Genomic DNA, 15,464 nt, shown 5'->3' with positions numbered 1-15,464 from the left:
CATAGAGCAGCTACACAGGAGACCTTACAGCGACGCAACTGCAAGAACATGTGTAAGAACATAAGAACGGCCGTACGGGGTCAGACCAAAACTCCATCTAGCCCAGTATCCTATCTTCTGACAGTGGCCAATACCAGGTGGCCTTGAGGGAATGAACAAAACAGGTCACCATCAAGTGATCCATTCCCTGTCTTCTTTTCCCAGCTTCTGGCAAACAGAGGTTACGGACACCATCCCTGCCCATCCTGGCTAATAGTCATTGATGGATCCATGAATTTATCTAGTTCTTTTTTGAACCTTGTCATAGTCTTGGCCTTCACAACATCCTCTGATTATGTCTACACAGACCATGTTACCAAAGTGGGTAAGGTAATATCTTTTACTGGACCAACTTCTGCTGGTGGAAGGGACAAGCTTTCGAGGATTGAGAGGTCAGATATGGAGTGATCGCTTTGTGAAAAGTATTAGTCTATGGGTGATAGGGTGTTTTTGTCTTATTTTGCTGTACACGTTCTTTTGAAAGCATAGTGATTATCTGGTTTCACCCATATAGTTGTTGGGGCATTTGATGCACTGGATGTGGTACACCGTATATCTGACCTCTCAATCCTCATCTTCAAAAGGAAACGTACATGACATCTTCAAAAGACAAGCCTGGGAAATTAATTTAATAACTATGCTGGACATTAAAAATCATGGGCTTAACAGAGACACTGCTTTTATGGCTCATTTTATGGCCTAGGACTGCAGATGTGCTACATATCCACTTCATTTTAAGGGGTCTTCTACAACATGTGGACCCTTAATCCTTAACAATCTGTCTCACCTTGTCATCTTCTCCAGAGCGGAGAAAGAGCTCTGAAGTTCAAAAGCTTGTCCCTTCCACCAACAGAAGTTGGTCCAATAAAAAAAAGCTGTTAAAGCAACTCAGAATTTGACACCAATTTAAAATGTACATAAAAACGGTACTTCTAAAAAAATTACTTTAAACAAAATGCCATTCCAAAGAACAGAAACCAGTAAATGAGACACTGCTTAAAAAGCAATTTCAAATTTTATATTAGAAAATGTCTCAAAACATTAACTGTATAACTGTGGTCCCCAGACTTATGAAACCATATCCTTTGTCCCCCACCCCTAAAACATGGGGAAGGGGCTCATATCTCTAAGGCAACAGTTTACTGGTCTACTTAGGTTTCTGTGTGGGGTCACTAAGGCTATGTCTATACTAGAGAGCTGACAGTAGCAAAGCTCGTGTAGTCACTCTATGCCAATGGGAGAGAGGTCTCCAGTAAACGTAATTAAACCACCCCCAACGAGCAGCAATAGCTATGTTGGCGGGAGAAGTGCACACTACCACTTATGCCGCTCGGGGTGTGTGTGTGTGTGTGTGGAATATTCACACCCCATAGCAACATACATTTTGCCGACATAAGTGACGCAGCCAGTTTGCCCTGCCATTTGTCTATTGTGTGCTAATCTTTATCTTGCCAGTTTCCTTTACAATAGGTGGCAGATACGAATCTCCCCCCCCCCCCGATAGTTATTAGCACCTCTGCAGAGCTGAAAAGTCCGAGGAATGAAAACTTGGAAGTTATTCTGTGGACCTTGATTGATCTCTCCTTTCCTTCACTGACTTCTTCCAAGGAAACTCCCTCCCCTTTTCCTTTCCTTGGGAAAGCCCTAGACTGTGTTGTAGATGTGCTCCCTCTCAAATCTCAGTACCTTAATCCATAAATGAAACACTCAGAAGTAGACTACAAGGTAGTGGGATTTCAGGACATTCATTAACATTAACCCTGGTTTGGGGGTTCTCATGCTGTAGAATTCCCTATTTCTGTTCCCGAATGTAATTTCCCTGAAAACTAAGGAATTGTCTTGTTTTTACTTCCTTCTAAAAAGGCAGTTACTTATTTCCTTTTTTAATACACATTCTCAAGCAAAGAAAAGAGAGAAAATAATGTCTATTGATAATTGACCTTAAGACATTACTTACTTTGACACAGACTCAAGTATACCTCTAGCAGAATCAGCAGAAATGAGGTAGGATCTTTAAAATGGGATTAAGTTTTTGTTATACAGAATTTAAAACTTTCTGTTCAGGATTGTTTGAATACAGAAGAGAACAGTGACACTTCACCATGAAAGCCATTGAGCTGAAGTGTTTATTCACTTCAAGGGAAACTGCAAAGCATTAGTTCCAAAACATTAAGAATGCTAATAAGGGATTTTAAACCAATTAGAATATAATTATAGACTTAAAACATTAATATGAGATTACACTTAGAAACAAGGTATGATTGAAATCCATTTCTCCCTCCCTTACCTGCCAAGTTCTGAATTCAGAGTTCTGTCTTTCTGATAGCAAATGCACACCCTAGCCAGCCCGCCCAGCAGTGCTGAGTTAGGTGGTTAGCCCAGGAAACGAAGAAAGGTGAAGTCCCGTCTTGGCCGATAAGTAAAGGAGAAATGGCTCTTCAAAAATTTCATTTCAAAAGGGCATTTGTGTTTTGACCAAATACACATCTCTTGCGCAGTTTGAGATCGCAAATATTTGATGGTGACTCAAAAAGCTTTACACAAAAAGTCTGATTTAAAAAAAGGTAGCTCATTCTGTTAATACTGTTGTAGTTAACATTTTGTTGGAAGACCCAGGACGTGTCTCTCCCACCCCCCCCCCCCGGCCCGCCCCCACAGGGGATGCATGTGTGTGTGGGCGGGACTATGCGGGATCACAGGCCCCCCTCCTGATTTGCAGCTTGACTTGTACTGCTGAAGCTGGCTGCCCTCACTCTGCCCCCCGCCCCCACTAATTGGCAGGCACAGGTCATCTCTGTGTCCCCCCATGCACTTACAAAATGTTGTGAAAGCAGAAAAGATATTGTGCCATTTGTGTTAATCAGTGAAGCATGTTAGGATATAGATATTCAGGCCTGTCTGTAAAGGCTCTAAGAATTTAGGTGTATTCTTATCACTTGGCTAGTTAGAGGTATAAAAGAAAGAATCAAAATCACTGTCTGCCAGTGTAAGGTCCTTCTCTTACTGTGACAGTCTGAGGCCCTGTTCTTAGGCTAAGGCCTTTGGGCTAAGCAACAGAGGCAGCCATAAGCTGGGAAGCGAACGGTCACCTCCTCACATTCCAAACTAGCCACATTGAAAGAAGGTGCTATTGGGCTGTTAGGAATACAATCCTGTCCTGATAGTGCCTATCGCCTCCAGAGAAAGGGAAGTGCCTAGAAAATGTAAAAAGAAACTTAGTTTGATAGCATCCTGTCTGGAAAGAACTCACTTATCAATAGCTGGGACGTAAAACCCTCACTTCTGTATTGTTTTGTCATTATAGTTCCCACTTTGCTATTGTTTGTCTGTATAATCTCTGTCTGGTTCTGTGATTGTTCCTGTCTGCTGTATAATTAATTTTGCTGGGTGTAAACTAATTAAGGTGGTGGGATATAATTGGTTACATAATCATGTTACAATATGTTAGGATTGGTTAGTTAAATTTCAGTAAAATGATTAGTTAAGGTATAGCTAAGCAGAACTCAAGTTTTACTATATAGTCTGCAGTCAATCAGGAAGTGGGTGGGAAATGGGAACAGGGAATAGGGGTGGGGAAATTGAAATCATGTTTAGCTAAAGGTGGAAATGGGAACAGGGACACACATAAGATTCTGTGGTGTCAGAGCTGGGAAGGGGGACACTAAGGAAGGAAACTGGAATCATGCTTGCTGGAAGTTCACCCCAATAAACATCGAATTGTTTGCACCTTTGGACTTCGGGTATTGTTGCTCTCTGTTCATGAGAGAAGGACCAGGGAAGTAAGTGGGTGAAGGAATAAGCCCCCTAACAAAGCATATTAGTTCCACAACAAAAAAAATCACATTTTAAACCTTTGAAAGAGAAGACAGGCAACACAGACCAGAACTAAGCTTCTCCCTTAACTAAATTTGCAGGAGAATCAGACACCTAAGAATGGCTACTCTGTTAGGACAATGGAAATTATGTCAAACACAGATCACAGGAGCTAGTTATGTTTTCTTTTAAAAACCTGCCCCTCTGTGCTGTAAGCACAAGAAATGAAAAAGTACTTTCTGCTCTCTTAGGCTTAAGAAAATCCATTGTGTTCTGTTTCGGTTACATCTCATGTTGCTCAGAATTGGAAAGGTATGTTTTTTTTTTACCATCCTTTCAAATGAATTTGGGGTACGTGCTGCTTTATCCAGTAGTTCGCTGTATTCCAGTTCTTCACAAAGTCGCTGAAGAGTGTTAAGTGGCTCATTTAACTCAACAGGCATGGCCACCTTGGAGAGATCCTTCCCTATATTGTTTCTCAGGATATTCCATAGGCTGATGTTACTGGTATTAGGACACGGAGCCGGCAAACACGTTCTCCGCTTGGAATGGCTTTCCATCCCACTTTCAGCAATGCAATCTGGAAGGAAATGCCAGGAGCATATTAAGCAATTCATTGTTTTCTTACAGTATCATCTCTTTTGAAAACATTATGGATGTATTAAAGCATCAGCAATTTCCTTATCCTTCAGACAAAGCTTCGCTCCCCATGTGACTCAAATATTGACTTGTGGTTTGAAGATATCTGCTGTACACTGATCATTTAAAACAAGATTTTAAACCAAGCAAGTTTTATGGAGATATATATGAAGCATAAATGCTTGAAAAGAATCCCTTGAAATGCTCCGTAAAAGCCTAAAAGAGTAGGTCTACACTGCAATAAAACACTTGCAGCTGGCCCATGTCAGCTGACTTGGGTCATGGGGCTCGGCCTGCAGGGCTATAAAATTACAATGTAGACATTTGGGCTCAGGCTGGATCCCAGATTATGGGACCCCAGGAGAATCGAGAATCCCCGAGCCTGAATGTCTATACTGCAATTTTATAGCCCCGCAACCAAAGCCCTGCGAGTCCGAGTCACTTGGTATAGCCCAGCCACAGGGGTTTTAGTGCAGTGCAGACATATCCACAGGCTCTTAGAAGTTACACTTCTAAAGAGCACATACGATATCTATCTTGTTTTACAAGAGACTGATTCATGTACATTTAAGTAACAAAAAAACGCCTTCCTGACAGATCTTCAATTAAGCTGACATTCTTTTTAGAAGACAAAAGTGTGCTTTACAGAACCCAAGTGTGAAAACACCTCCTCCTCCATTTCTTTATACTGAATTGATGGACTCCTCATATCAGGAAAAATCTGTTGCTGGAGGCAAACACCAGATATTTGTTGGCAGGCTTTTCCATGATGCTCATCCGAGTACCCAAATACCTCACAAACATTACTGAATTTAGCTTCACGACACACCTATGTGCTGGAGAAGGCCACAGGAGGACTACGAGTTTACTTGACATTCAAAAGGATAACTCACACATCCAAGAGAACGGCTGAGCTCTGTGTTGGGGTGTCAGAGCAATCTGGGCACGATAAATGTTTCCAAGTTTTATAGTAAATGACTTGAGATAGATTTTAAATAAAAACCACACCACAGGGATAAGCCTTAGCCCAGAGAGCGTGTCACAAAATGAACTGGCCTGAGTAGAATACTTGGATTAGCTATACCCTCACCCTATTTGTCTAAACCATCAGATATATTCTCCTCTCACCCCTCCCACTATCTCACCAGCTTATTTTCAATCAATCACCCTGAACAGCATCTATTTGTTTCTACAGCGCCCATCTCTGATCCTGGTACATTTGGGTGCTGCCTCAGTACATCATTTCCTCCTTTTCCATGTTGTCTTCCCCACATGAGTCTTCAAGGCCACGTCTCACTCAGAGGGATGGATACGACTGCCTCCATAGTCTGTCTACACTTTCCTGCAAAGCATTGCCCATGAAGATACAGTCTGTCCATTTTTAAAAAGTTTCCCACTTTGTACTAACACCAGTAAAACTCCACTGGTGCCTGCAATGGTGAGATGGTGGTAAAAATATAGTGGCCATCTACATTACATTGTCTAACTCTGCTTAGACCATGCCAAAATGACACTGAAGAAAAGTCGCACCTGGCTGGACTATGCTATTGCTGCCAACTTTGCCAGCACTGTTTTAAGGGCACCAGTGAATTTCCAGAAAGTTGCCAATGCACACAGTCACAGGGCTGCCCAGAGCGCTCTGCCTCTGCGGTTCTCGCAGACACTGATTACCCAAGAATGAAGGACTAAGGGTTTGAACTCTCATCCCTGCATGGTAGCTCTGACAAACAACACAGAATAGGTGAATTATAATTTATTGCTACATATTTTCCTGCCTACATGCAATCTGTCATAATGCTAGTTTACATAAAAGACTGCAAGCATCCTGAACTTGAGAGCCCACCTGGGGTAAGAAAACAATTAACATACTTGAATGACTTCCCTTTCAGAAAGAGGTTGACTCAGACCTTCCCATGGGGGAGGAAGACAATTAACATCCAAAAAAAAAAAAAAAAAAAAAAGAAAGGAAGAAAGAAAAAGAAAAAAAGACTCAGCCCAAAAGGAAGCTGTTTTCCTAGACCCCAGCAGGGAGGAGATCTCCTTTGAAAAGGCAACAAAAGTGCTAAAAATGTATCCTGGTTCAAAACAGCTCTTTGAAATGGGATGCTGTCACACCCTTTGAAACCCTCACATTGCATAGCAAGGACTAATCAACTGAACTAAATAGTTTGGGCTACATCCTCAGCTGGTGTAAGTTGTTGTAGCTCCATGGAAGTCACCAAAGATGTGGCCTGTTAAAAGCAATATCACCAGCTGCAAATACATCAGGGCATACATAATCTGAGATAAACAGCAGATGTATAGTCTAACCATGCTAATGGAGGCTTGACACCAAGGCTAGCTTTTTCAGTTAGGCACTTACATCCATACTTTGGGTGCCTACATACAATGTTCTATTTCCAAAAGTGCAGATTTTTCAGTGGCCGCTGGTTTCATTTAGAGTTGTGGGTGTTGAGCACCTGTAATAATCAGGAAGCTTCTTTCAGTGTCTAACTTTAGGAGTGTACATTTGAAAAATTTGGTGATGGTTTCCTAGAGCTGTAACAGATGGTCTTGCTACACAGTGCGGAAGATCACGGACATGCTGAGCTGTCTTGAGAGCTAGATTTTAAGAGCAGATGGGACAATTATGATCAGCTAGTCTGAGCTCCTGCAGAACATAGGCCACTGAATTTCACCAAATGATTCTTGTATCAATCCTATAACTTCTGGTTCAGCTAAAAGCGTATCTTCTAGAAAGACATCCAATCTTGATTTAAGCTGAAGTGGCAGAGGCAGAACAGGGAACCAGGAACTCAGCATGCACAGAACTTCTAATACAAAAGTTATAGTTCCAGCCTCTAACCCTTGTAACCAAATAACTCCTTAGTGCAGCTTTCCATAGTCCAGGACAAGAGAAAAGCATATTTATATGATGTTGGTTTTATGTATTTCTTCCCATTCTCTTTTTTAAAAAGAATCATTATTTTGAATGAAAAATGCAAGGTCCCCATGCAAATCAGCAAGATACTTAAATGAACACAATTAGGGCTGTCAAGTGATTAAAAAAATTAAATCACAATTAATTTCACAATTAATCACACTGTTAAACAATAGAATACCATTTATTTCAATATTTTTGGATGTTTTCTACGTTTTCAAATGTAATTGAAATCAATAACAGAATACAAAGTGTACAGTGCTCACTTTATATTTATTTTTGATTACAAGTATTTGCACTGTAAAAAACAAATAGTATTTTTCATTAATATGAGTACTGAAGTGCTATCTCTTTATCATGAAAGTTGAGCTTACAAATGTAGAATTATGTATAAAAAACACTCAGAATCCAAAAATAAAACAATGCAAAATTTTAGAGCTTGCAAGTCCACTCAGTCCTACTTCTTGTTCAGCCAATCGCTCAGACAAACAAGTTTGTTTACATTTGCAGGAGATAATGATGCCCGCCTCTTGTTTACAATGTTACCTGAAAGTGACAACAGGCATTCTCATGGTTCTGTTGCAGCCGTCGTCGCAAGATATTTACGTGGCAGATGCACTAAAGATTCCTATGTCCTTTCATGCTTCAACCACCATTCCGGTGGACATGCGTCCATGCTGATGACGGATTCTGCTCGATAACCATCCAAAGCAGTGCAGACTGATGCATGCTCATTTTCATTATCTCAGTCAGATGCCACCAGCAAAAGGTTGATTTTCTTTTTTGGTTGTTCAGATTCTGTAGTTTTCACATTGGAGTGTTGTTCTTTTAAGACTTCTGAAAGCATGCTTCACACCTCATCCCTCTCCGATTTTTGACGGCACTTCAGATTTTTAAATCTTGGGTCGAGTGCTGTAGCTATCTTTAGAAATCTCACATTGGTACCTTCTTTGCGTTTTGTGAAATCTGTAGTGAAAGTGTCCTTAAAATGAACAGCATGAGCTGGGTCATCATCTGAGACTGCTAGAACACGAAATATATGACTGAATGTGGGTAAAACAGAGCAAGGGACATACAATGCTCCCCCAAGGAATTCAGTCACAAATTTAATTAACACATTTTTTTTTTAATGAGCCTCATCAGCATGGAAGCATATCCTCTGGAATGGAGGTCGAAACATGAAGGGGCATACAAATGTTTAGCATACCTGATACATAAGTACCTTGCAATGCCGGCTACAAAAGTGCCATGCAAATGGCATTTCTCACTTTCTGGTGACATTGTAAATAAGAAGAGGACAGCATTATCTCCTACAACTGCAAACAAACTTGTTGCTCTTAGCAATTGGCTGAACAAGAAGTAGGACTGAGTGGACTTGTAGGCTCTGAAGTTTTACATTGTTTTGTTTTTGAGTGCAGTTATGTAACCAAAAAACAAAACAAAAAAAATCTATATTTGTAAATTGCACTTTCACAACAAAGATTGCACTACAGTACTTGTATGAGGTGAATTGAAAAATACCATTTCTTTTGTTTATCATTTTTACAGTGCAAATATTTGTAATAAAAATATACAATTTGATTACAACACAAAATAAAATATATGTGAAAATGTAGAAAAACATCAAGATATTTAATAAATTTCAATTGTATTCTATTGTTTAACAGTGCGATTAAAACTGCGATTAATCACAATTACATTTTTTTTAGTTAATAGTGTGGGTTAACTGCGATTAATCGACAGCCCTAAACACATAGGCTACATCTGCGCTACAGACCTTAGAGTGGCACATCTGTACCGCTGCAGCTGTGTTGCTGTAAGGTCTCCTGTGTAGCCACCCTATGCCGGGAGCAGAAAGCTCTCCTGCTGGCCTAATTAAACCACCCACAAAGAGTGGCGGTAGCTATGTTGGCAGGAGATGCTCATGTCAGTCAGCGTTGTGTTTTTTCACATCACTTTCTGACAAAGGTTTTGCTGACAAGTGCTAGTGTAGACAAAACCAAGAAGAGGAAAGTACTATGGCCATACCCCAGGCCTATCAGTGTAGAGTTATTCTTACATTTCTTTAAATAAGCTGCATTTTGTTAACCGTAACTATTCTGTGGATTTGAATGGTATGTAAGGGTACAAGTTTGTATTGAAGATCCAGAGTGATGAGAAAATATCTACCTTTTAGTGAAGAGATAGGACCTGGGGTTAGCTACTCCATAGGGTCCCAAGGTCATGGAAAGAAGCTTGGGAGCAGCTGCAGATCTCTGCAGAGAGGTGACAGACAGCAGACAAGTGTCTGTGCTGATACACAGCAACCCTCCCACCTTAAAATGATCAGAGCACAATTGACCGCATTAAGAGTATCCAAACAACACTACTCCAAAAACAGTTCAAATCTTAAAAGGAAAGCAAAAACTAGCCAATGTCTACATCTTGAAATCTGTGATACCAGAGTGATTTCTGGTATCTGGTATTTCTGGTATATCTGGTATTTCTGGAAAATGCCTCTTCTCAGAATAGGATACAGCAAAACACCAATCTTACCCAAAGTTTGCCTTTCATTCTCAATGTCGTTACTTAGGTTATCCTCTGAGACGTTATCACTTATATCACTGGCATATGAGTCATCATCGGATACCTGGTGGGCAGGGGAAGGAAATAATATAAATAAGTTTGCATTATGCTACTCCTGACAACTGTTATGATGCTTTGTGAAATTAACGGAAAAAAGATCCGTCATTTAAAGAGACCTGTATTGTTTTCTCTGTGTTTCTGTGCTGCATAGAAGCAACAGGTAAGCCTAACAATACAAATAGGTGTACAGATCACAGATCCATCACTAAAAAGATTTCATAAATCATTACTAAATTATTATTTTATTGAAGATAAAACTTGTTTTCTTTGATCCTGAAAAATTAGAGAGAGGCCTTTCATGAAATTCCAAAAAGTTTATAAGACCAGATTTCAAGAAATAGAAAACAAAGTTTAAAATTGCATGCTGCAGTAGCATCTGCCATAGGTCAACCTACAGGTGCCTCAAGAAAAAAACGTACAAATACACAATCGTTTGATAGGTTTCAGAGTAACAGCCATGTTAGTCTGTATTCGCAAAAAGAAAAGGAGTACTTCTTGCAGCTCCTGTAAGATGACTCAGGACAGATGCTGCAAAAATACATTCCTTATACTTTATTTTAAAATCAGGTGTGCAAGCTACATTGCCTGTTCTCCCTCTTCAGCCACCTCCCGTACATACTTTTTAACTGTTTTATTTTTTTAAGAGAGTAGCAAACAATTAAGCGTATGTGACATTGAAATCCTCCAAAATATTTCATTTGTGGTAGATCAGCAAGTTTGCAATTACCATGCAAAAAGATAAAAGGTTAAATATGTTGAAATACGGTACATCAGAGAGATATTCTGATATTGGTGCTCAGACCTCGTTTTCTGAAGAACTTGCAGACAGCAGGACTTCTTGAGCATCAAAAAACTCTGAGAGAGAGTCCGTGACAGACAGCCGACTTTCACTAGAGAGCTGGTGAACCAGGCTTCTGCTTCTTTCTCTTGAATTTTCCTGTTTAAAATAAATAAAAGGCTTTTAGGGAAAAGTATGGTAAGTAGCAAAGTGCACATGTACTTACAAACCAACAGATATACGACTCAGAGAGAGGGCTTAAACGTTGCCACAGATGAACGCATGCACCCTGCACAGTTTACTGTAGCAAGCATGCATTTCAAAGAGGGGACAAGCAGCAAAGTGCAGAAGAATCAGACACACAAATGACAAAGTGAAGCTCAGTAATGTGTATTTTGCAGAATTAGTTACTGCTCTTGCATATGCATTTTTTTTCAAGAACGGCTGTTAAAATGTTGCAACAGTCAAGTGATCTGTTAAGCTAAATGCATGCGTGTACATAGTTTCCCCATGAAAGGAAAGCAACTACAAAAACTCCGTTTATTGATGTGGACACAACAGCAAAATGGGAACAGACATATGCATGGAATTAAGCGGCAGGCCACAACTTTTATTAAACTTTAACACAGGGGAGAGGCATCAGCCACGCATCACACAGACTCTTCTATAGCAGGCACTTAATTGGTTCCAGTGCAGGGTTACAGGGCTCCTTACCACATAACCCACAACATGGGGCGGCTCTCTCCTCAGCCTCCCCTCTCCTCCCTCCCACCAAGGAGGCGGCTCTCTTAGAGTCCTAGCAGCTTCCCCACCACAAGGGGGAGGGACTTTGCAGCAAGGTGGGGACCTCAGCCCACAAGGTCTCACCCTATTACATGAGCCCAAAGTCTATCACCAAAGTCCCAGGACTTTTACTTCTGGGAACTCCTTATTTTATTCTCTTAACTGCACTAGAAACAAGCCACAGGGGGTGCCAGCGACTAGCCCCACCCAGTCATGCAGGCCGGTATCACAACCCCTGCCCAATCCACGCCTGAACGTATTGTGGCCATATGTCAGCATCTCCATCTGTCGGATGTAGGCCATCATCCCCCAAAACTCCTGGCTGATTGTAATGGATATGGCACTAAATGTAAGACTCTCCCCTAGCCTCCTCTCTCTTACAATGTGTATGATAATCAAGGTGGGCCATTTCCAGCACAAATCCAGGGTTTAACAAGAACGTCGGGGGGGGCGGGGAAGAAAAAACAAGGGGAAATAGGCTTGAATAGAGACTGGGAGTGGCTAAGTCATTATGCAAGGTAACCTAAGTTAATTGTATCCAATTTGCAAATGAATTCCAATTCAACAGTCTCTCGCTGGAGTCTGGTTTTGAAGTTTTTTGTGGTAATATCGCAACTTTCATGTCTGTAATCGCGTGACCAGAGAGATTAAAGTGTTCTCCGACTGGTTTATGAATGTTATAATTCTTGACATCTGATTTGTGTCCATTTATTCTTTTACATAGAGACTGTCCAGTTTGACCAATGTACATGGCAGAGGGGCATTACTGGCACATGATGGCATATATCACATTGGTGGATGTGCAGGTGAACGAGCCTCTGATAGTGTGGCTGATGTTATTAGGCCCTGTGATGGTGTCCCCTGAATAGATATGTGGGCACAGTTGGCAACGGGCTTTGTTGGAAGGATAGGTTCCTGGGTTAGTGGTTCTGTTTTGTGGTATGTGGTTGCTGGTGAGTATTTGCTTCAGGTTGGGGGGCTGTCTGTAGGCAAGGACTGGCCTGTCTCCCAAGATCTGTGAGAGCGTTGGGCCATCCTTCAGGATAGGTTGTAGATCCTTAATAATGCATTGGAGGGGCTTTAGTTGGGGGCTGAAGGTGACGGCTAGTGGCGTTCTGTTATTTTCTTTGTTAGGCCTGTCCTGTAGTAGGTGATGAAGTGAGCTGTAGCTCACGAAAGCTTATGCTCAAATAAACTGGTTAGTCTCTATAGTGCCACAAGTACTCCTTTTCTTTTTGCGAATACAGACTAACACGGCTGTTACTCTGAAACCTGTCTTTATTGCATGAAAACATCTCATTTCAAACACCTGTAGATATTGGCCCTGAACCCATGCTTCTGAATCCCGTAGCACTGCACGGCACACCATAGTTCTATACAATTAGGCTTTTAGTCTCAGTGGCATGTGCTTGTCATTCACGACCCCTGAGATGTTATTTCACATACTCCGAGCACTCTCCAGTCTGGACTGTATCTCATGTTCAGGCTTGCCATCTCCTTAACACAGCCGCCAAGCTACTTGAATTGGCCAGACTGGTTTAATGGTACTCCATTAAACTTTATATCCAGTTTCCCTGTGGCACTTTACTGACCCAAGTGACTTCAGTCTTAGGCATGGGATGGAAACTAGTATTACTGCTTAACTGGTCATACCATGCATAAAGTAGCTTCTCACTTTTTCCCACTGAGATGTTTTTGCTGATGTAGTCCATCAATATGGTAAACAGGAGAGGACTGAGGGTCAACCCCCGATGCAATCCAACTTTCACTTCAAAAGGAGCTCGCTCCAAAACATGTTTGGATCATGTTGGGTAATCTACACAGTGCACGCACCATAGTTATTAAATTATGAGAAACTCCATATTTCCTCAGCACTGGTATGAGTATCCTTCTGTCCACTTTATCAGGTGCCTTTTCTTGGTCTATAGAAGCCCAGGAGCGATCCTGTTGGTACTCTAGCCCCTTCTCTATCAATTGCGGAATGACAAACATCTGTGGTTCCTCATCCTTTCCTGAAGCTGAACTGTTCTTATATGGGGATGGCTTCCACCATCTCCTAATCCTAGCATCTAAGATATGTTCCAGTACCATCATCCCAGGCAACAGTAACTTTAATCCTCAATAGTTTCCACATTCACAGATGCTTCCCTTCTTATGTATTGGGATCAAGATAGACTTGCACCAATCTTGGGGGAATCTCTTGTCTTGCCAGTCCGTTTTAGTCACTCTGCTCATCTATTTTATGCCTCTCTCTAACCCAAGACTTTCACCAGGTCCACGGTCACCTCATCAGGTCCCACTGCTTTACCATTCTTCATTTTCCAGACTGCATTTCTCACCTCTCCCTCCATTATCTCAGGCTCAAGCACCACATTAGGCTCACATGTGGGCAACTCCACCTGAAAGGGGTTCGCCTCATTTCAGAAAGACTCAGAGTATTGTTTCCACCTCTCCTTTGCTTGTTCGGGTGTTACTAGCAGTCTCCTCTAGTCATCATTTACAAATGGTGTTGCAGCACCATCTTCCTTTCCTCTGAGTCTCATTTTTGTAATGCTATAGTAGTCTTTTTGCCAGCCAACTGTGGGTCGTTTACAAGCTCATTTTACAAGGAGCAACAGATGGAGGGAGGCATAGCTCAGCGGTTTGCTCATTGGCCTGCTAAACCCAGGGTTGTGAGTTCAATCCTTGAGGGGGCCATTTAAGGATCTGGGGGAAAAACTGGGGATTGGTCCTGCTTTGAGCAGGGGGTTGGACTAGATGACCTCCTGCTGTCCCTTCCAACCCTGATATTCTATGATTTGTTTCTCTTTCTTTATGCACCACTTTCTTATTTTGGATTGCCACCTGCACTTCAGGGGTCCACCACCACTTCTCTTTCTCCCTTCTTCCCTTCCTGCACCCCATCTTCCTTGTCCACAAACCTCTTCCACCCCCACAATCCATGATCTTTTGAGGTGGTTCCACTCCTCTTCATATGATGCCAGATCTGTTTCCAGCTACCAACCCTGTCCTGCTTGCCCAAACTTCCCTGCCATAGTCCATTAACTCCCCATTCTTTAATTGTTTGTTTCTTTTGAGCTGATCCTCCTTTTGAGGATAAAAAGCACTAGCTAGCCCAGTGTTATCTGCAGACACATTTGCAATAGTTTCCAGGTGTTTAACAGCACAAAGTTTTCATGCTGCAGCTTCCCTATTTTGTTCTAATAATCAAATCTCTTACATCTAATAGACTGTTTTAGTGCTTTATATTTTTAAAGCAATGCATTAAGGAAGTGACGTGCACTAGTGCCACATATCCATGATGCTCTGATGAATTTGGAGGATTGCTTAATTGAGGTGCATTTCCATGGGAGCTTATGCCAGTCAATAAGATTCTACTGTACTATGAAATTCTGTACAAGATCAGTGAACTAACATACCAAAAACAGCACTGATTTTTCTTATACAAATTGTGATAAAACAGAAGAAGAAAAAAAAAAAAGGTATGACTTCACAATATTTAAAGCTTCATAATCTTCTTCTTTGTCAGGAGGAGGAAGGTATCTAATAATCAAAGTCTTACAGGAGAACTCTTGTTCCTGGGATTGCGTATATGACAGAAAACAATATTAAAAAGCAACAAGATGAACTAATTAGTCCCATCTGAGAATCTGGTAGTTTCTTACAATTTACTATGTGGGAGTTTTATTTTCTCTTCTTTACTTCACAAGACTCCAAGATGAGCAATAAAGTAAAGTCATGAGCTGCTATACGGACAAACTAAACTTTTACCCTAAATCTTGAACTAGGTTTGCCCCCTCCCACACACTGGTTTGATTTCTACAGGGTCTATCATCATAATTTGTTACCAAAGTGCCATGATTACAC

The 15,464-nt window shown here is 41.2% G+C and overlaps 1 protein-coding gene across 8 annotated transcripts in view; it reads right to left on the bottom strand.

The window, feature by feature from the left end:
* The window catches only part of OSBPL3 (oxysterol binding protein like 3), a 134,720-nt gene that overhangs the window by 24,947 nt on the left and 94,309 nt on the right, over positions 1 to 15,464 (bottom strand). For all 8 annotated transcript variants that reach the window (XM_037890522.2, XM_043541037.1, XM_037890517.2 and 5 more), the window contains 3 exons: positions 10,839 to 10,973; positions 9,947 to 10,040; positions 4,182 to 4,432 (listed from right to left, as the gene is read on the bottom strand). In XM_037890522.2, the coding sequence (XP_037746450.1) occupies positions 4,182 to 4,432; positions 9,947 to 10,040; positions 10,839 to 10,973 (480 nt within the window). The remainder of the gene's footprint in view (positions 1 to 4,181; positions 4,433 to 9,946; positions 10,041 to 10,838; positions 10,974 to 15,464) is intronic.

Source organism: Chelonia mydas, chromosome 2 (genome assembly GCF_015237465.2).
Source record: "Chelonia mydas isolate rCheMyd1 chromosome 2, rCheMyd1.pri.v2, whole genome shotgun sequence".
Taxonomy (NCBI): Eukaryota; Metazoa; Chordata; order Testudines; family Cheloniidae; genus Chelonia; species Chelonia mydas.
Note: the sequence above shows the minus strand (reverse complement) of the source record. Positions and strands in the feature narration are given on the sequence as shown.